General features: G+C 40.4%; 1 protein-coding gene across 1 annotated transcript; it reads left to right on the top strand.

Annotated features, from left to right (window-relative positions):
* Window positions 1-457: 457 nt before the first annotated feature.
* On the top strand, window positions 458-12,353 carry ccdc39 (coiled-coil domain 39 molecular ruler complex subunit). Its single transcript, XM_030401549.1, has 20 exons — window positions 458-707; window positions 1,665-1,784; window positions 1,873-2,019; window positions 2,115-2,273; window positions 2,385-2,477; window positions 2,624-2,752; window positions 2,849-3,040; window positions 3,117-3,220; window positions 3,312-3,444; window positions 7,217-7,411; window positions 7,512-7,676; window positions 7,762-7,899; window positions 8,587-8,795; window positions 8,907-9,030; window positions 9,152-9,308; window positions 9,444-9,550; window positions 10,999-11,139; window positions 11,352-11,531; window positions 11,650-11,738; window positions 11,983-12,353. The coding sequence occupies exons 1-20, from the start codon at window positions 609-611 to the stop codon at window positions 12,155-12,157; spliced, it is 2,856 nt and encodes a 951-aa protein (XP_030257409.1). The 5' UTR covers window positions 458-608; the 3' UTR covers window positions 12,158-12,353.
* The last annotated feature ends 8,512 nt before the right edge of the window (window positions 12,354-20,865 follow it).

Here is a 20,865-nt window from a genome sequence, read left to right as displayed (position 1 = left end):
TTGCTTTTTCTTGTAACAAAGTATTTCTACCATGAGGTATTGCTACTTTTACTTACAAAATAGAAGCAACAATAATTTATAGACTAACAACATAAAGCAGATAACAAACATGTCACAAGATCAAAGTCAACCGAATGAAATGACAAAATCCAAACAAAAAAAATGCCAAGAAGGTAATTGTTTTGTTTGGAAAAATTAAAGCAATAAAAAAGAAAAAGTATGTGTTGCATCACTTTTACCTTAACTGTCTTTTTTTCTGTTCTAAACTGACACACTTCATCTCCTCAAGCTCCTTAAATCCTGCAAAAGAACCCATCTCCAAAGAAAAAATTATTTGTTTATAACTTGTTCCCACGTTGGAGAAATTCAAATTGAGGCGCTCTGCAGCATCCCTCCTTCCGGCCTCGCGCTGCCTCCTGTGACGACAGCATGTAAAGTCCAGGTGCGGTTGCTAAGGGCGACTGTCAACAGACGGCGGTTATACACAGTTTGACCGAGCTGGAGAGGAACAGGAGGAAGAGGCAGATTACTATCGAGAAGCTGAAACGCTTATCACTCGGACACATCCTTCGTCACTTTGTAGAGAGTTTGTGAAGCCCCGCGGGAAAATGTCGAGTGTTGCTGATACAGTTTTATCTGAAGCGGACTGGGACGAGCGCTTTGCTATCCCCGAAGCCAACGCTGAAAACAATGCTTTGACAGAGGAGGTGAGTGTGAGAGCGTTAGCTCTGTTTATTTACACCACCGCCGATAACAGTGTTTATGTTGGTACATAGGCAGAGTTTTTTAAGCATGAGTTTACGCATACAGTAACAAGACAACAGTACCAAGCTTGCCATGTATCCTAACAAAAGGGCATTTGTCTTCCACACGTGAGCGTATACAAGTGAGGCACACTGGCAATCATGAAGTTACAATTTAAAAAAAAAAAGTGAATTACCAGTTTGTGTAGGGCTATATCATACTGTGAGGCATTAATCCTCCACTTCCCCCTTCAAACCATTTAATGTGACACGACTGTTCAAAAATGAATTTATTACTCAGTCCAACAGAATATGAATCAGATGTATATCTTACATTTATCATTTATATTTTATAAGATCACTTATAAGAACATATTTTTAATTTATACAAGCAATAATCCAAATTATCGAGAGATAAAAGAGAGATCATCCAAGCACTCATAATTCATTGTACTAAGTTATGGCTATATATGTCCAGATAAGGATAAGGTTGCCTTACAGAAGTCAGTTGAATTCACTTGTTTGTAAATACATTGCACCATTGTTTAGAACTTAGCATGTATTATTTGTACTAATAGTAATTCATGTAATATGGGTGTAGTTTTGAAAACGTTTAAATGTTTGGATTTTTGCTCTGTGATTCCTGTTACAAATTACATTTTAGTGAGAAATATTAGTTGAATTTCTCTCTATTTTTCTTTCATGTTTTCTAGTTGTATTTCACTGAACTAACAGCATGGCGAATGATACCTGTTCCTGAACCGTTGTATAAAGTTGTTTCAGCACACAAAGTTTCTCAGGTCAATGGTAAATCTGTCCATGTGTCATGTTCTGGATGTAGTGACGGACACCCAACAGGACAAACATGCTGCTGGTTGTACTCTATGTCTTATACTGTGCTTTTAACCTGATCAACAACAGATTCATAAAAAAGAGAAGGAGTTGATGCAACTCGAAAACAAACTTGAGAGAAACAAGGATGATAAGCCGTTCATGACTGAATTCCTCAAAGATGCTAAACAAGAGCTGAAAAACACTGAGGTAGGTGAATCAGAACAAACTGTTAATTTGTTATGTGTCAGACAGGAGTGCGTTCATTTTCTTTGCATTTGGATTTTTCTGCTCGTAGGCTCTGTACAGGGCAAAGGAAAGAGAGGAAGAGTTGGAGAAACACCTCACAGCCCTTACAGAAAGGGAGACAGGTCGCCTGACTCAGGAGATGGCCAAGACGGAGAAGGACCAACAATCTTTAGCAGAGAAGAAGAACATGCTAAAGGTCTACACCATCCACAACATGCTTACCTCATTCTTAGAAACAACTAAAGCTGTTGGTGCCAAGATGTGCCACTTAACATTTGTCCATATCCTCAGAACCATAACTTCAAGGCCAAACAGAAGCTGGAGGAGTTTAGAAACCAGATGGACTGGGACCAGCAGACCATGGACGCATTTTTAGAGGAGTCGGCACGCAAAGATGAGGACACAATGGCCATCATCAAGTACGCCCAGCAAGACGAGCAGAGGATCAAGGTGAAGAGAAAACAGCTGTATGATCTAAGGATCAACAGTCTGTTCTGTTTTTAAACTATCTGTTTTTAAAGTCATCATGAGCTAACAGCTTTATAATCTTTCCGGACACAGTCACTCACTCTGGCTATAGAGAAAAAGACGCTGGAGGCCAATGAAAAGCGCAAAGCACTTGACAGAGAACTGACTGAGACTTTATCTGCACAAGTAAGAAAACTTTCTGTTCCCATACATTCTTACGCTTTATATGAATGAAGAAGCTGAAAAGGTATCATGTGACAAACTCTTTAATATCCCCCCATAGACTGTCTCAGTGTCTACAAGAATACTTTCTTCTTCTGCTTTCCAAACAGATCGCTTTGGATAAAACTACCGAAAATCTGCAGCAGGCCCACATGGAGACACAGCAGCTCATCCACCAGTGGGAAAACACCATGAAGCAGATGAAGCAGCGGGACGCTGAGATGCAGCAGTGTGCGCTGGTAAAGTCTGGGACTTCACACTCCTGCTGACTCAAACTAAATCCAAACTAAACTCCAACAGAATGTGTTTGTGTTCTTGTACCTTCATCCAACCAGCAACTCGCCCAAACCAAACAGAGCATCAGGGAAAGGAACGGCACCATCACAGAGAAGAAACACCTGCTGGATACTCAGAGGAACAACAACAAAGAAATGGAGAGGAAGATCACCATCGCAAAGCAACAGGCTGTGAGGCTGCGGCAGGATCTGAAGGAGAAGGAAAACAACTACATGAGGCTGCAGGATGAGGTCTCCTCAACACGAAATCTTCATCTGTCATTTCACTTCATGTTACAAGAGAGACTGATTGTCATGTGTCCTACAGCTTAGCACTTGCAAAAGTTCACGGGACAGAGCGATCTCTGATGTGGAGTACATGACATCGCACATTTCCAGAATAAAGAAAGACATCGAGGACAACAACAAGAAGTCAGTGAGATCCTAGAACACATGTCTGTTGCTTAGTTATCACTCTAGCTTTCATACACAAGTTCTGCGTGTATATGTGTGTGCTTTGTAGACTCAAGGAGGCCAGCGCCTACAACGCCGCTCTGGAGGAGAAGCTGAAAGTTGTGACTCAGACAGCCCTCAGTGAGGAGGAGAGAGCTGCACAGATGGACCAGTTCCTCAAGGATGAAGAGCTGGAAAACAAGGTCAGTAGCCCGACAGGCCACAACCACAAACTGTTGGTTTGTTATGTAGGCAGCTGAAAGAGAACTGTTGTCGAACAAGTTATAACATTTTCATCTCAGGTCCTTTTTACGTCTCAGAGCAGTCTTGGATTGGTTTTGCTGAAAGCTTTTGGACTCGACCAAAACAACTGGGTGTCATGTTGGCACTACACTGGGGGACGGAGGGTGTTAGTCGCTTCAAACAGCTACAAACATAAAAACATAACTAAATAACCTTCAAATCAGTGAACCTATGAAAACAAATTTAAGTACAAATTCTCTCTGTGGTGTCACGCTTATTGGGTCGGGATGCTCAGAAACAGCTTCAGATTCAGAAATTGACCGCATGAAATGGACTCAAAACGACCAGCTTTTTGACTAAAAGCAGCACTGCTTGTTGTAGGTGTGGACGACATAATATCCACTGGGAGCTGCATGCGCCCGTCAAAATTGTAATTCAAAATTGTATTTTTCTCCCACTCCATCCTCCTTTAGTTTCTCTCAGTTTGATTCACTTTAAATTCCCTCAAATTTTTCCACCAACTGTCAAGATTAGAGAAGCTCTGATTTGTTAAAAATGTTTATAAATGAATCTAGGTTGCCCTCATTTACTCCCTTCTGATTACACCAGTCAGCTTAAAGTGTGTTCTCTGTGAAGTCTTCGTGCCCTGGGTTTCCCCTCTCAGGCTCCAGGGATCCACACGCTTTGTAATTGGTGGAGGTTTTATAGGACTGTATGCAGCCTGACAGGAAGAACCACAGGTGCTATAGAAACACTAAATAACAAGCAAAAAACATTTTATACAATATTTTCAAGTTATTCTCATGTATTCTCATAAAAAACACAGAATAGAACATCGATCAAAGTTGAGACGGTAAAAGACAGTGTGCAGCGACATTATCTCCTCACTAAACGGACTGAAACTAATTGCATATATATAATATTGCAATAATTATACAGCAAATGTTATAGAATTTAATTATTTTGGGCTACCATTATAATAGGAAGCTAAGAGACATCCTGCCTGGCTGATATAAATCTGTAAAAATTCAACAATTAGCACTTTACCTCATTATGTCCCTCTTACAATAAATTGATAAAAATGTTGTCTTTTGATTACGATCATACCTAAGGAGGGGAAAGACAAATTGGAATGTGGAAATTATCGTCCTGTAAGTCTACTAAATAATGATTATAAACTATTCACCTCCATAATATCTAAACGAATAGAACTGATATTACCAATATTAATACACAAGGACCAGACTGGCTTTGTCAGACAAAGGCAGACCCAAGACAACATCAGGAAAACACTGCACGTTATGAGACAAATTACACAACAAAGACTGGAGACACTGATTTTAAGTTTGGACGCAGAGAAAGCATTTGACTCAGTGAGGTGGTCATTTTTATATAAAGCACTTTCAAAATTTGGCTTCCATACAACTATAATAGACACGTTTGCAGCACTATACAACAAACCAACGGCTAGAATTAAAATCAATGGAGATTTAACTAATTCATTCATTCTGGAAAGAGGAACGAGACAAGGGTGTTGTGCGTCGCCGCTCCTTTTCGCCTTGTTTATAGAACCCATGAGTCAATTGATTAGGCAGAGGCCAGAGATAAAGGGGGTAAAAATGACATCTGGAGAGCAGAAACTGTCTCTTTTTGCTGATGACTTATTGATAAGTATAACACAGCCTACACAGACACTCCCAAAACTGATGAAATTGCTGGACGAATTTGGTTTAGTTTCAGGTTATAAAATTAACATTAACAAAACTCAAGTACTAGCATTTAACTATGACCCTCCGTCCTTAATTAGGAATATGTACAATTGGAATTGGCATGCTGAGTCCATCAAATATTTGGGTGTTTCATTACCTAAGGACCTCACGAGACTGTATGACATCAATTACGGCCCGTTAAATTCAAAGATAAAGTCTGATATACATAGATGGAATGTTATTCCCTTTTTAAGTTTGAGTTCCCGGATAGAGTCAATCAGGATGAATATTCTTCCACGGATGCTGTATTTTTTTCAATGTTTGCCAGTCAAAATACCACCTAAGCAGTTCTTAGAATGGGACAGATTAATAGCGAGGTATCTGTGGCAAGGGAAAAGGGCCAGAATTAAATTTAAGACGTTGCAATTAAGAAAAGAAAAGGGAGGAATGGGCCTTCCCTGCTTACAGGAATACTACCATGCAGCCCAACTGAGACCTTTGATCTGCTTATGTTCATCAACATATGCTGTAGCATGGAAAGAAATAGAAGGTACGATGATAAAGGGAGTCCCGATAACGGCCCTACTAGAACAGGAGATCCCAGATGACTCTATAACAGGCAGTTATCTGAAATCCTGGCAGGAAATAATCAAAATTTGCAGATTAAAGGACACATCTAAAATTATAAGGTGGTGTGCCTATGATTCAGACTTTACACCGAACAGAACCGACGGTAGGTTTAGGATTTGGATCACAAAAGGCTTATCTACCTATCATTCATTTATCCACAAAGGGGCATTTCAGAGTTTTGAAGCCCTACAGAGGGACCATGGTCTGGGAAAAGATGATTTTTTTAGGTACCTGCAAGTGAGACATTATTTTAACAAAAATCTTAAAGAGGTGTTAGGAAAAGGTGAGTCAGTGTTTATGGAGGTATTTTTATCATTAACTAAGCCCAGATCGAGCAACAAAATTATCTCCAAATTATACAATGCCATACAATTATCTAAACAAGAGAATACAGAACACATAAAGAAGAAATGGGAAAAGGAAGCAGGGGTAATAATCACACAAGAGAGCTGGGAGAAGATAAACCAGCTACAATGGTGCTCAACTGGGTCAAACACATGGCGGGAATTCTGTTGGAAAAATATTGCAAGATTTTTCATCACACCCATTCAGAAACGCTATCAAGGCAGCGGGGATGCTTGTTGGCGACTCTGTGGGTCTAATGGAGCCAACCATTTCCATATTTTTTGGGACTGCCAGGCAATAAGACCTTACTGGGAAGAGATCCACAAACATATCAATAATGTATTTAATGTAAACATTCCATTTAAATGTGAAACTATGTATTTGGGCAATATAATGTGTGAAACATGGAACGTCAAAGACAAAAAACTGTTGGCTATACTATTGGCGGCCAGTAAAAAATCTGTTACGAGGAAATGGTTAAAAGCAGAACCTCCCACCATTGATGAATGGATCGAAGTTGTCTATGAGATTTATGTTATGGAGAAGATATCTTTTTCCCTCAGAGTTGAAAAAGAAAAATTTTATAAGATCTGGACCAAATGGACTGAGTATGTAAAACCAATTAGATCTGATTTCATTTGAATGCACTTTGGATGAACCTGACCCCCCCCCCCCCCCCCCCCCCTTTTTCTCTTTTACATTTTTTTTTATGTAATGTTTTGAATGTCAGAAGAGGTGCGCTCCCCGATTCTGTTCTGTTTTTTGTTTGTTTTAATTGTACTCAACTGGAAATTAGTGGTCTGTAAAAGAAAACCCCAGAAGGGCAGTATGGATAACGCACTTAAATTTCTACATCCATCCTTTCTTATGTCCTTGAATGACTATGGCTATAATTTATATATGTGATGGAAGTTTGCCTTTCTAAATAAAGAGAGAATTATAAAAAAAAAATGTTGTCTTTTAAAAATCATTGTTACATAGGACAAACTGATATAGCTCTTGCTGTAAAACTACTGTGTGTCCCTGGCTGGCCTGTGCTTTGCTTTAGGAGTTGGATGTCCAGCTGCGTGACTGCAGGGAGGAGCTTTTCCGGCATAAAGAGCATTTGCAGGCCCTGAAGACGAAGGAGATGGATTCTGTCTCCCAGATTTCCAGGAGTAAATCCACCATCACCAACCTGAACAGCCAGCTCAGAAAACTGGAGAAGGAATTATTAACACAGCAGAGGGCCATCAATGAACAGGCACGCTAACCAGAAAACAAACACAAATGACACCTACAGTCTCATTATGACCGGTCTGTAAACACCAAAACATTTCCATTCACTTTCCTGTCTCATGTAGGACACCCAGATCTTCCGCCTGGATAAAAAACTGGCACAGCTGCAGGGGGACATTAACACCGAAGAAAAGCAAATGCTCGATCAGAAGATTGCTGAGCTGACCGAAGCTCTAGAGGAGAAGAAGAAGATGGCCAGCATGCTCACCAACACACTCAAAGAGTCTGAAGTCAGTCTGACTGTTTGTCCCCAGACTGTTCTGCTTCTTTCACAAACTGAACGGGTGAAATAAATCCATTCTTTGTCTCTGACAGGATGATACCCGCTATCTTAGGAAAGAGAAGGAGAGGTCAGACGCTCAAAAGAGATATCTGACTGACAAGGTAGAGGAGCTCTTGCTGCTCTGTGACACCAGCGAGGAGGAGCTGAAGAGAACCAGGCTCAGAAAACAGGTAACGCGATGATGTCACAGCAGTCGTCATGAAATCACCTGACATGTAGTTCACACTTTGGGACTCGATGAGATCAAGTTGTGTTTGATACAAGGTCCTATCTCACTTCAGAAGGTCATTCTCTGCTCTCCTGAAATAATTATATGACTGACAGGAAATGAACTGACTTATTAGGGTACGTATTAGTCAATCGGAATTACAAACCTCTAGTGGTCAGTACACAGGGCTGCAAATTACAAGTATTTTTATTAAACATCAATCTGTCAGCTATATTTCTGATAAATTGTTTGGTTTGTTGAAAGTGAAAACCGTTTCTGAGGGCTCAGGGTGACCCAATCAGTCAAACACCCAAAGATGTACAAAGTTATAAAACAGAGAAAAGCAGCAAATCCTCACATTAGAGAAGCAGAAAACAGTAAATCTTTGGCATTTTTATCCACCCTAGCAGCCCCACTCTGGCCCCACCACAGTGGGGTTTTTTTGTCACTTTTAACACTGACTGCCAAACACTCGCTTTATAGACGTACATACAGTTAGAAGATCATTTTCTGATGCTACTAGAAAAAAAAATGGCAACAACAACATCATCAGCCAGTTCATGATGTTTTAAAAGTTTCACCCAACAGCGAATGAACACCACCTGCATGCAGAACTCAGCCCTGCACTGTGTTGTTGGCCTCCCATCAGGACAACATCGTGGAGCACAACATCATGAAGATGGAGGTGAAGCGTACGAGAGACCTGCTGTACAACCAGGCGGGCACCGTGCTGTCGTTTGAGAAGAGGAAGCTGGAGCTGCAGAGAGCCATAAAGGAGAGGGAGGATGAGATCAAGGTGTACGGAGAAATGCTGAACCAACAGTTGAAGATTAGTGAGCAGGAGAGACAGGGACTCAGGTACAAGCCCTCACCTCACTGTTCTGTAAGGTCAAACAGATTAGACTGTTTGACATTATGGTAGTTTTACAGGAATAGATTCATTAATCTCAGCGATTGATTCTGTCTCAGTGCTGAACTGAACGAGAAACTGTCCAAGATCGACACGATGAAGAAACGCTTTGAGATCCTGATGCTTTCGATGGCAGCTCCTGAGGGGGAAGAGGAGAAATCCCAGGCTTACTACATCACAAAGGTAAGAGGTCTCTGAATGCACCATCATGTTCCATGCAGAGTCTACAGAAGCTGAACGAGGTCACATTTGTTCCTGCAGTGCACGGCAGCACTTTGTATCACTGCTGTGTGTTTTTCATCAGGCTGCACAAGAGAGAGAGGAGCTCAAGAGGCAGGGAGACGCTCTGGATGCGAAAATCCGTAAGATGGAGCTGGAAAATAGAGCTCTGGAGAACACCATCCAGCTGTTCGACAATAGCAACTCATCATTTCGCACATCCCTCGGCATAGCAAAAGACAGTACGTTTGAGCAGGTGGACTGAATGAACCTTAATCAGCAGCTCAGCAGGAAGTTCTGTGAATTACTTACATTTTTTTCCTCGTCAGAGTAGCTTTAATTGATCTAAAAGTCAATTTGACTGTTTTCTCTTTGAGGTCCAGAGTACCAGGACAATCTGAAGCTAGAAGAGCACCTGATGGCAGTTGAAGAGACGCTGAGGTACAAGAGAAGACAGGTCCAAGAGCTCCAACAGGACTTACAGGTTAGTCCCAGTTATAGCCTGTGTGGAGCAATTAACTCATTAAATATCTCATCTTAACTCGGTGACTCACTGTATCCCACTGCAGTCCTCAAGTTATTTATGTCAAAGTTAGTCAACTCTATGGTCAAACAGTTTTTATCTTCATCCCTCATTTATTACTAGTGTAAAAGTCAACCTTCTAATGATCATATAGTTAGAGAAGTATACTAGGTTATAGTGTAAAGTAAATATGTCTCAACCGTCCAGTTTATGTCAATAACCAAGAATTCAGATCCAAAGATTTTTAAATATCCTAACTAAACTTTGGACATGGTGATTTAGAAAGTCAAGAAACATCTCAGCTTGTAAAGAATTGTTTAAACTGATTGATAGGAAATGTCTGTAGTGCTGTCCAATCAAAGGCAATCAGCTGTGGAAACAGGAAGTCACTGCAGCACCTCAGGTAGCTTCCATAGTAACAGTTTAATCAAATAAAAAAAACATAGTATTTCAAAGTTAATGCGAACTGATAATGGCTTTATTTTATTAATATATGTGTAAGTGATGAAATGTATGTGTGTTTCAGAGTTACTACTATTCACGCAGTTTAGATTGGGTGAAATCAGATTATGCTATCCTTCCTTCATTAGCTGATGTATGTATTATTCACTCTTAGCATTGTTAGCATAATGTTTTGTATTTTTAGCTATGTTGTGTCATTTTTGGGAAATGTCACTTCAAAACGTAATAGTTCAAAATATTTATCATAATTAAACATCACTTTAATCAAGTATCTGAATGGGCTATGCTAGCAAGCAAGTGTTAGCTATATCAGTTGGTTTAATTAGTGACTTAATGATTACACTGTAGTTACTGGTTGAAAATATTTTGTAATAACTGTGTAATAACCACTGTTTCACATATATCATAGTTAGACTAAGTTTGAACTACAAACAGCTTGTGCCAACTAAAGTTAGCTAAGATTGGTTAGGTAACAATTAAATCAGATAAAAACGAGAAGCAATTCATCAAGTGTTCTCTTGTTTTTAAGGACTATCTTTAAGTGGTAAAAAGTAGTAGAAAGCTGTTTGTGGCTCCAAAGGAAGCAGCATGTAATCTGATTAATTACCTCCAGCGATGTCAGTTAGGGGGAATTACCCTTTAATATTGTCCCACATATCAATAGACTGCTTACTCCTCATTCAATATTTATTCACCATTTTCACTATCGTGTTTGTAGAAGCACTCTCTCTTCATTCCTCGGTTCACTTGTCCTCCATCCTCATTTTGTGTCTCATCTCATCAAAATCACGCGGCCTCATTGTATTATTCAGTTGTGTCCCTGCGAGAGTATTAGATTGTTTGTCAACTTGCTCAACAGCTCTATCTATCTGGGTCATCTGATGAAATTGACCTTGTGTGTATGTACGTGCGCACGTCTATGCTTGTGTGGCGCTCTTCCTTTCCAGGACATGAACAATACCTGGGAGAGTCTGCTGCATGAGGAGCAGGTGGAGAGAGAGAAGATAGAGCACAAACAGTCACTCCTCAGAGAACTGAGCAAAGAAATCGCTTCTCAGCAGGAGAAGATTCAAAGAACCACAAAGCAGGTTTGATGTCTGCATGCACCTCTATTTCAAAACAAATGTAACATCGGTCATCATTACTACAGTAAGATTATCTGTAATGTAAAATACACTGTGTGCAATATGCACTGGGAATGAGTAATACATGAAACTATGCAAACACCCAGAAATGTAAACATTGATTAGCAGCTACCAAAATTGTAAATTAAATGCTGTGTTGTCCTGCTGCCTGTTAGTGCAACAAGCTGACCCAAGAGATCCGTGCAGAACAAAACACAGACACTGAGACTTTTGAAGAGATGGACATAAAGCTGAGGGAGCTGAAAGGATTCAACAAGAGTGTCGACAAGATGCTGAGCAACGCCATGGATGACAACCCTGACCTCAGACCAGTGCTGGAGAAGTACTTCCTGCAGGTATTAAACAAGAAACACTGCATTTTAATAAAACTGCGATTTACTGTCATTTTTGGAGTCATTTAGGGAATTTAAGTAAAGATATGAACCCCTGTGTTTTTTCTGCTGTTTGTCTCAGGCCAATCTGTCTCTTCCGTCTCCGTCTTCCACTCCCACCAGCAATAGAAGCTCCAAAACAAACTCGGCCCGCAGCTTTGCCTCTCTGAGGTCAGTAGTCGAGGTTGGAGAAGTAGCGAGGGCTTGTTATCAGATGAACTTCTGAGCATAATACTGTGCATGATCAAAGTGACACTGCTCTTTCATCTGATGTTCACTTGTCTTTACCTGTGTGAATAAATGTTAAATGGTGTTCTAATTCAGCTCCATTCAAGCTCCTGTGTACTCTGACAGGAGGCTTTGGCATGCTGCTCTTCCTTTGTATCTTCATGGTGTTCCGTCTCTGTCTTGAAAGGTCTCCTGCGTCCTCAGCCAGCAGCAGCCCCAGGGCCTCTGCACTTCACTCCCCCGTACTGAAGAGTGTGGAACTGGGCTTGGACCTGTTGGTGACCTCGCCTCCTACCACCACCTCCAGTCGCTCCAGCTGTGAGAGCAGCAGCAGCCGCAGGGAGAAGTCAAAGAACCCGTAGCATGCTGCTCCTCCTGACTGATGGCTGATTGTTCGTTATTTACTGATGTGGATAAAGAACAATTTAACGCCTCACCAGAAAGAAAAAGAGTTACTTGTAGTTAGTTCAGGATAGTTGGTGTGTGTTGTCATTCAATATTTTCACACTAGTCAATTATTGTTAATATTATTCTTAAACTTGTTATTTGTAATCTTTATGTGTTTGTGGTTATTATATTTATTCATGTAAATCGATTGTGGCCGAAAGAAAGACTTGACGATCACTAGAAACACTGGATGTGGTTGACGGACTTAAAGGTGCAATAAGTAAGAACTGACCACCTTCAAATTCATACTCAAAACTAAAAAGGGCAGCATATCACCAAAGAAACTGCTTACTGCTGCTAACTGTGCCCTTAGCTAGTTAGCTCAGTTAGCTGGGCAGCTAAGGGGAGTGTTAGTGTTGACGCCGCTATCACAGGAGCTTTGGATTGAAATGTGTCAGAGCTAGCTGGTTAGCATGCTGACTTCTGTAGATGTCTCTGCAGCACCATAACATCAAAACCACTATTGATTCACATTCTGCTAATGATTTAAGTTAATTATTTTTTTTTTTTTCAAATAAATGGTTTACATACTGCACCAAAAAGTTAGAAAGAACAACGATTCAGATTGAATACGAATTATGATTCTTGCTTTCTTGTTTTAATGTGTTTGCTTCAAAATGTAACAGACTCCAAGAAATCTCAATAAAACAAACCTCAGAGTTGGTGTTTGCACACATCAGAAATTGCTACAACAGTTTATTCACACTTTAACAGGCTGGATAATTATTTTTGACCTGCCTGAGGGGCTCAGGCACTTCTTTGTGAAATTGTTGTATTACTGGTTTTTGCCACACCCTCTGAGTATTGGTGTTGTTTCCCGGTACAGAACAAAAGTAGCCAGAGGCTCCGAGGGAACAGAGGGAACACTTTCTCAACACAGATTTTACTCTACTTTACTACTTTTTTAAACTTAAAGCGTCAACATGCTGTTGCTGATCCTGCTTGCTGGATGTTTGGCCTTGTGTGCTGCACAGACAAGTGAGTACAGGCAGAAAGCTTTGCAAGGTTTGAAGGAGATTTTGTAGATGTGTAATTTAATTTGATGTTCCCCCAGCGTCCTTTCCCTCCTTTGCAATCACAGACACGTTACCTAGTCCCTCTACACAACCAGTCGAGGCTACATCAGTCCTACCAACATCTGAGCCAACGGACAATGGTAAGTGAGTTTAAATTGTGCTGAGTATAATTCATACTGAAGTCTAACACGGCTTTAATGATCTTGAATTTCTTTTCCACAGTTATAGTAATCCTTCAGGCAGCAGTTCAGTCCTCTCAGGAGCTAAATGAAACGACAATTGCTCCAGTCCTGAATCAGGTAATAAACTTAATTCCTGGCCTTGTTCACCTTCTTTTCAAACTGTGCTCTCTGATGTGACGATGTGATCTGCGGAGTCCACAAAGGGCTAGTCAGCGGACACTGACCTGAATATGATGAAATCATTACAAATTATTTGTGTCTTTCAGCTCTACAGCATAATCCAGAAACTCCAACCTGATCTGAACTTCAGTCTGACAGTCAAGAACATCACCAGAGTCTGAAACTAAACTAAACTAGTTCCTGTGTGTTTGGTCACTTGCTGTGCAAGAGCTAAAAATAATCAAATAATATAAATGATATTCCCTAAAAAAAAATAACGTAACTTGCAGCAACTATTGTTAGATTTGTCAAAGATTATTCTCTTTGAACCCTACAGAACAGAATGGAAGTATTGTAGCAGCACTGAAGACGAAATATGAGTTTTAAGTGGTTTTAATTTGGATTGATGACATTTAACCAAGCAGGGGCTGATCTGGACTAAAGTCATACAGGTGAAGTCAGCGCATTTTCTTTGATTCACCATGCACAGATGAGTGAAAATGAATAATGCAGCGTAGTGATTTGAATTATAGAAGTTTGAAACAATACTCGCACCATTCTGAATAATCATTACTGAAGTTAACGCCAAACTGCACTGCAATGTCCTGGAGCGAGCCGTTGTAGGCTGACTACTAGATTTCTCGGCTTCAGATGAAAAATATGTCTCTTGAAAAATATATGACTTCAAAATGAAAACTGAGCGAGAAGGAAGTGTGAACTGTGAAATCAGTAATGTAGCAATGTGAACCAAAATGCAACCTTTTACATGCATTCAAGTAAAAATGCACGAATCAAGAGACACGTTCCCTCTTAAATTTCCTAGAATTAAAGGATAAGTTCACTGATAAAGGAAAATCACCATTTTCCTACCTGCCCCCATGCTGATGGAAAGTCAGGTTAGGTTTCATAGTCCACGAAACATTCCTGTAGCTTCACAGCAAAACAGCGTTGCAGCATTCTCCTTTGCAACTGGATTGTTTTAGAAGAACAGCTTAAAAATGAAGCATAAGATGACTTCAGGCAGCTCATCACGCGTATCCAAGTCTCCAAAAGCCTGGAGACCCCAAATCATTTTGAACAGATGTTATTTACACCCTTCTGAAAGCTGAAATCATCGCTGTTGCTCCCAAGCTAAAAGCATTATGTGCACAACCTGTCTAAAGTGGGTGTTCAAGCTTGACTGTGCGTCCAGGCTCTAAATAATATATATTTTTTAAACCATTTGATATAGCAATGCTTCTGGAGACTGGACTTATGCTGTTTGAGCTGTATGGAGCCTTTATATGTTTTGATGCAGTTGTTTTTTTGTTACTTCGGCTGTTTAGGATAAATTTGCAAAGCTGTTTTTCCGTGAAGCTCCAGAAACTTAGAAACTTCACCTGACATTTTTTGTTGTTTTGGTAAACTGTTTCCCTAACTGATATTCTGTGTACCGTATGCCTAATCTCAACCTGATACTTTGAAGCCGATCAGACATAGATACAGGATAGAAACACTGGAATTCTGGGAAATTCTTTATCTAAACGTATTTAGACATTTGAATACTAAGTCGATGTAAAAGTCAGTGAAAGCACAGGGGAGAAATAAACCAGAGGCTTGATGATCATATTGACTGGTCATTTTGTTCCACTTCCGTTTCTACTGTTTGAATCGCTGAACAGGTGGAGATTTGGGATGAGATTCTCCGGTGTTATAGTAGGCTTTTTTTGTATCTAGTAACTCTGGACCTAATTCTGCTCATTTCCAGTCTTGTAAACTCATGACAGGAAGAAAAACAACAAGACTATGTCCATGTTTGCTTAGCAAAATGTTCTGTAGAGTATGAACTGGTGTGTTTCACTTACAGGGGACAGACTCCAAACTGTTGAACACTTCCAGTGCTGAGAGAACACGCTCACATTGACTGACACACAAAGGTTACATGAGAAGTGACTGCACAACCTGTTTCGATGGCACGAGGGACATCAATTTGAGCAGCCCGGTACATCTTAACAAAGCAGAAGAATGAAGGTCACATTGTTTCCACCTTGTTCATTATACTGAAGGCAGTTGAGCGAGCAGTGAGAACTGTGTCAGCACAGTTGTTTAACAGGCAGGACGGCAGCCTGCAGCAGAAACCGAGATACTGTCACCGTCTGCTGACATTCGACACTGTTTGAGGATATTAAAGAAAGGTAATGTTGCGGATTATAGGTTGGACAGTGAGGAGGAGGGTCAAAACAGTCAAATCTCTGCAGAGATCTGCACTGTAACATTAGCAGATCTGTGTGAGAAAGACAGAAAACACCACTGCATGTGTTGCTTATGAAATAATATTGTTAAAAAAGAAAAAACACACACACACACACAATTCTGTTGGAATTTAAAACAAATGTTTAACCGTTGATACAGTGCAGTTCCACTTCCAGCCGGTAGATGGTGAACACAGCCTGAAGATGAAGGCTTTGGAACTTTACCACTCCTCCTGCTCACATGATACCTTTCAAACCACCCAGTCCTTAAAACAACACATCTTGTCTGCTTAATTTTCTCTCTTTATTAATTTTTTCAATGTTACATCTCTCAGAAGGATCTGTTCACTTTATGCGATACAGAACAATCCTTTCCACGGGCACAGTCACAGTGATGTCACGGTCGATGACGGAACATGCTGTTTGAGTGAAGCAGAATCGCGGTCATGGTGTTAAAACAACAACATAAACTGATTATAGTCAGTGTGAGAGCTAATCATCTTCAGTGTGGTGCCTATTTGTAGATGTCCGTGCTCCTCCGTTGGTTATATCCACACAGAGTTAGTTGAACTGCGTGATTTTGAATGCATCCCGCTATTCAATTCTTGATGTACATTTTTATACACGTCACTGCTCACGATCGCAATTCTTTTTCACATGGTGTTCAGGGAAAGTCGATTTGCATCTTCTGTTAAAACATCCTGCAGTCTCATATAGGTGCATTTATTCAAAGGAGACCTATTATGCTTTTTTCTTTTTTCCTTATTTTTACTTTCCTTCAGTGGTAAATATTTATATTTTCTTGTGCGTGTGAAAAGTCTTTAAAAAGTCAAAGGATTGAAAGTCCGCCCCAACAGAAACTTCTCATTCCCGCAGATTACACTGCGCCTGAAATGCCTCGTAAATATTCCTTTAATTTCCTGACTTTGTGACACCACACTACGTCACTCTGTCACACGTTTGCGCAACAAATGCTAGTTTGGCGCATAAGAGTTGATTCGGCACTGATGCTCTGATGATTTTTAGCGATGCTGGGTCAGGCGTGTTTGAGCTGACCAATCAAAGGAGAGTCAGTGTACGGGACGGGGGGCCTTAAAGAGATGGGAGCTAGAACAGAGTGTTTCCGACAGAGGGGGGAATACAGTGAAGCACTGAACAGTATGAGAAACCTGATGTGACTGTTTTTCTAGTAGTAACCTCAAATTAAATCATGAACCGGAAAATGAGCATAATATGCCTCCTTTATAACGGTTTTCAAAGATGAAAAAGTTGACTTAAATCATTTAAAACTGCGATTACAAGCATTTCTTTTTCAACTTTTGCACACAAATCTTAACGACACATATAGGAATAGAGGAAGAAAACACACTGCTGAGAACCAGTCTTCTTCACCTAAGATAAGGTGCAGTTGGCGGTATCAAACCCAGGACAGATCCACTTGTTGCTGAACTGTTTGTATCCCTCGGCATTGATCAGGTCACTTCCTGAACGGAGAATAGTGTATATTATTATGGCTTCTTATGGATTCAAACACTGATTTAAGTTGATTAATAAATAGGAAGCAACACAAGTAAATTCACTTTCATGGTCGTTCTTCTGTGATTAGATCAAACATTTACCGTCCATCAGGTTCTGGAGGCTGCAGTAGTTTGTGCCGTTATCAGCAGGATCTTTGGAGAACTCAGATATGGCCTCTCCCTGCACAGCGGACACATCAGGAGGAATGTCGGTGACTAAAGCTGATTATCCCTCTCAACAGAAAAATAACATTTCTCTTCACACACGTTTTCTGTCTTCCCTTCATCAAAGCCATGTATGAATGAAATGAAGTGCTGCGGTTGTCATGAGTCCTACAGGTTTAGAAATGCGTCACTCCGTTTAGTCATTCAGAAAAAGTAATCACGCACTTACAGTCATTTTGCAGACGGTGGATTGCTCGAGGAGAAACTGAAGGTCGCTCACTTTTCTGGTGGTTGGAGACGTGTGTGTGGCGGTGATCACGTAAGGAGCCGTCGACACGAGCTGCAGCACATCTCAAAGTCAGTCAGGTCTGACAGGAAGCATTGCATGCTGCACAATTTGAGCTCAGGTTGTAAGGAAAGGAAGATATTTTCAACTCTGTGCATCAAGTACAACTGATGGACCGGTCAGCTTGCCGGCAGTACAGGTGGCTGAATGTTTCAGAATGCATTTACATCTTATTATTTGATATCTTTAGGACAGTGTCTCATATGCAGATATAATTATTTTGTTTCTGTTGACTATTTGAAGGATGTTTTGTGTACTTACCCGAAAACTGTAAAACTTTACTCGGGCATCTCCTATTTAGCTTTTAGAACTACTATATAAACATCTAATAAATGGTGTATATTAGACCATAGTGTAGATGTGCAAAGTTACATAATGTTGCTTTAAATTATGCTGAAAATGTGGGCGGCTGTGGCTCAGGGGTAGAGCCAGCGTCTTGTAATTGGAAGGTCGCTGGTTAGATTCCCCTGGTCTGCATGTTGAAGTGTCCTTGGGCAGGATACTGAACCCCCAAACTGTTTCTGATGTGCTGGTCGGCATCTTGCATGACCGCCACAGTCATCAGTGTATGAATTACTTTAAGTCGCTTTGGACAAAAGTGTCTGCTAAATGCCCTAAAATGTATGTGGATGGATCTGTCTCGAAAGAAACTTCCGTTAGACTCCTTATACATTATCAAGTATGATTCAACAACACATTAGGTGGTTGGGATGTTTCTGACCTCGTACGAGCACTTCTCTCCTGCGTATAGACAGCTCTGCATGATCTGCCAGGCCTTGATCTGGCTCACCACCTTTCCAAAGACACTTTCGCACGAGATGTTAAACAACCTGCAGAGAGAGCGGCGGATTCTGGAATTGTCACCGTCATCTTACATTATGAAAAAGGATGAAAAACATTGGACTTTGGATTTTGTGAATTATCATAGCTTTCTGCTTCTCTGCAGAGGTATGACCAATATGGGTCTTGTGAGTCCTGATGTCTCCCCATGTCCAAGATAACATGCATGAGAAATCAGCCTGCACATAACTTTGGATTCCTAAGTGACCTGTCTAACAGGCTTTTGACCCCTTTACCCTGGATTTCATGCATCCCACACTCCAGCATTATATATGTCTCACTGGTCACATGATGCTCGGTGAACATTATGGAGATTAATAATCGGATGAAGCAGTTTTACACAGAAATTTACAGAGAAATCACTCAAAGATTCCCTCAAAGTACTTACAGCACACTCATACACAGTTTGACCCAACACAAGTTCATTAAATCTCTTCCTTCTCTCTTTATTTGTGTGGATTATGCACATAATACTCCCCCTAAAAAAAAAAAAAATCGAATTCTACATTACCATTTGACTTTGCATTGTGAGGTGCGGTCTTCCAGTGAGATGGTGAGCGTGGCTCCCAGCAGGAGAGCTGAAGCTATAAACAGGAGTCTCAGGTCCATACTGACGTGGATCAGGTCTTTGTCCAAGATGTGGTCAAGTGTGTGGTCGTCTTCTGAATGTCGACTCGATCTGCCACAAATGGTTTAAGAGGGCAGTACCTCACGGGTCATGTGGCAAGACTAAAAAAAAAAAAAAGTCAGTACAACATTGATTAAACATGGACCACAGCATGGGAGAGAGCGATTCAATTCATCAGGAGTAACACAGAGGGGATGTTACTCTTTACAGCAATTTGACTCATTCACGCTAATGAACCAGGTAACTGTATGTTTTAGTCCTTTAACTATGGATTGTGTAACCATTTAATGTACGGCTGAAAACCTTTAGAAGCCTGTCGGTTTTAGATTAACTTTATACATTCTGCAGCTTTTCCTTTCCATTGAGGACGGCTTGAAAGATCAACTTGCAGAGACCTGGAACTTGAGTAAAACAGCAACATTTCTCCCTACAAACTGTGGCTTTGTTATACTCCAGGAATATTTCTCGTAAGGGCTCCACTGACAGCACATCGAAGAAGATTTAGTTTCTCAGTGTCTTCCAGTCTGGTTAAGTAACAGAGAACATGAAAATCAAATCTTATTTATTTTTACTGTAAACCCTAAAAACATTCTGTGGTTAACAATGGCATGTGGAATCATTGTCATTGACAGTCAATCACAATCACTCATTGGCTGTTTTAGGCTCTAGGGCAGGCATATAAGGAGTTTTTTGACAGATGGTCACCATTTAATCATGGAATACTGTGTTTTGGACAAATTATGTTACTGAAATGGATTGGCCGGACATTTGGGGACAAGAGATGGAAGTTTTTGTTGGAATTTGCTGCAGTTCTGAAAGATATAGACAATTTATTGGTGAGTTGGCAAAACGTTATACATGTTAGTTTGTTAGCTTGTGTTTGTTGATTGTACCTTGCTGTTGTGTTTTTTCTTGAAATGGTTTGGATTTATAAAATCCAGAGAATCTTTCAAACGATGTGTGGCATGACTGTGCACTTCAATGGAGTTAGTAGCCTGTCTGCCTATTCACAAATCATAATAGGATACAAATAGTTTGTCTTTAGATCGTGAAGATGCTTCATGGTTAACAAAGACGGCTGTACCGTTTCTGTAACAGTGTCCTTTAGGCTAATCTGGAGCATGTTAGTTGAGTCTGATACAATACTGTTGATGTGAGCTTGCAGACTGTGCACCTATAAGAGAAAGGGTGTTTTACAAATAGGGATCATGGTGTATCTAACACAGTCTCATGATGCATGTGAATGAGGGAGTAAGCCAGAAAGAGAGGTGGACCAGGTCAACCTAGTGAAGTGAAGCAGATGTCTGAAGATAAGTTCACCCTGAGGAAGAGACTTGTGTTGACACCACATCGTTATTGATGCTCACCACAGATCATGTACACATAGTATACATAATGTCTTAATTAAGGATCTATGATTATCTTAGGGAGAGGGATTTCTTGAACATGTACTCTATTTTAAAAAAAAATCATTTTAAATCTTTTATTTTTTAAATCATCACATTGAACCACTGTCTTTTATATTGTCACAGATGTGTG

Source organism: Sparus aurata, chromosome 21 (genome assembly GCF_900880675.1).
Source record: "Sparus aurata chromosome 21, fSpaAur1.1, whole genome shotgun sequence".
NCBI classification, from domain to species: domain Eukaryota; kingdom Metazoa; phylum Chordata; class Actinopteri; order Spariformes; family Sparidae; genus Sparus; species Sparus aurata.
Note: the sequence above shows the minus strand (reverse complement) of the source record. Positions and strands in the feature narration are given on the sequence as shown.

Coding starts and splice junctions, on each gene's coding strand:
- ccdc39 (XM_030401549.1), top strand. CDS start 609: ATGTCGAGTGTTGCTGATACAGTTTTATCTGAAGCGGACTGGGACGAG. Junction 7,900..8,586: donor GAACCAGGCTCAGAAAACAG/GTAACGCGATGA, acceptor GCCTCCCATCAG/GACAACATCGTGGAGCACAA. Junction 11,739..11,982: donor CGCAGCTTTGCCTCTCTGAG/GTCAGTAGTCGA, acceptor CTGTCTTGAAAG/GTCTCCTGCGTCCTCAGCCA.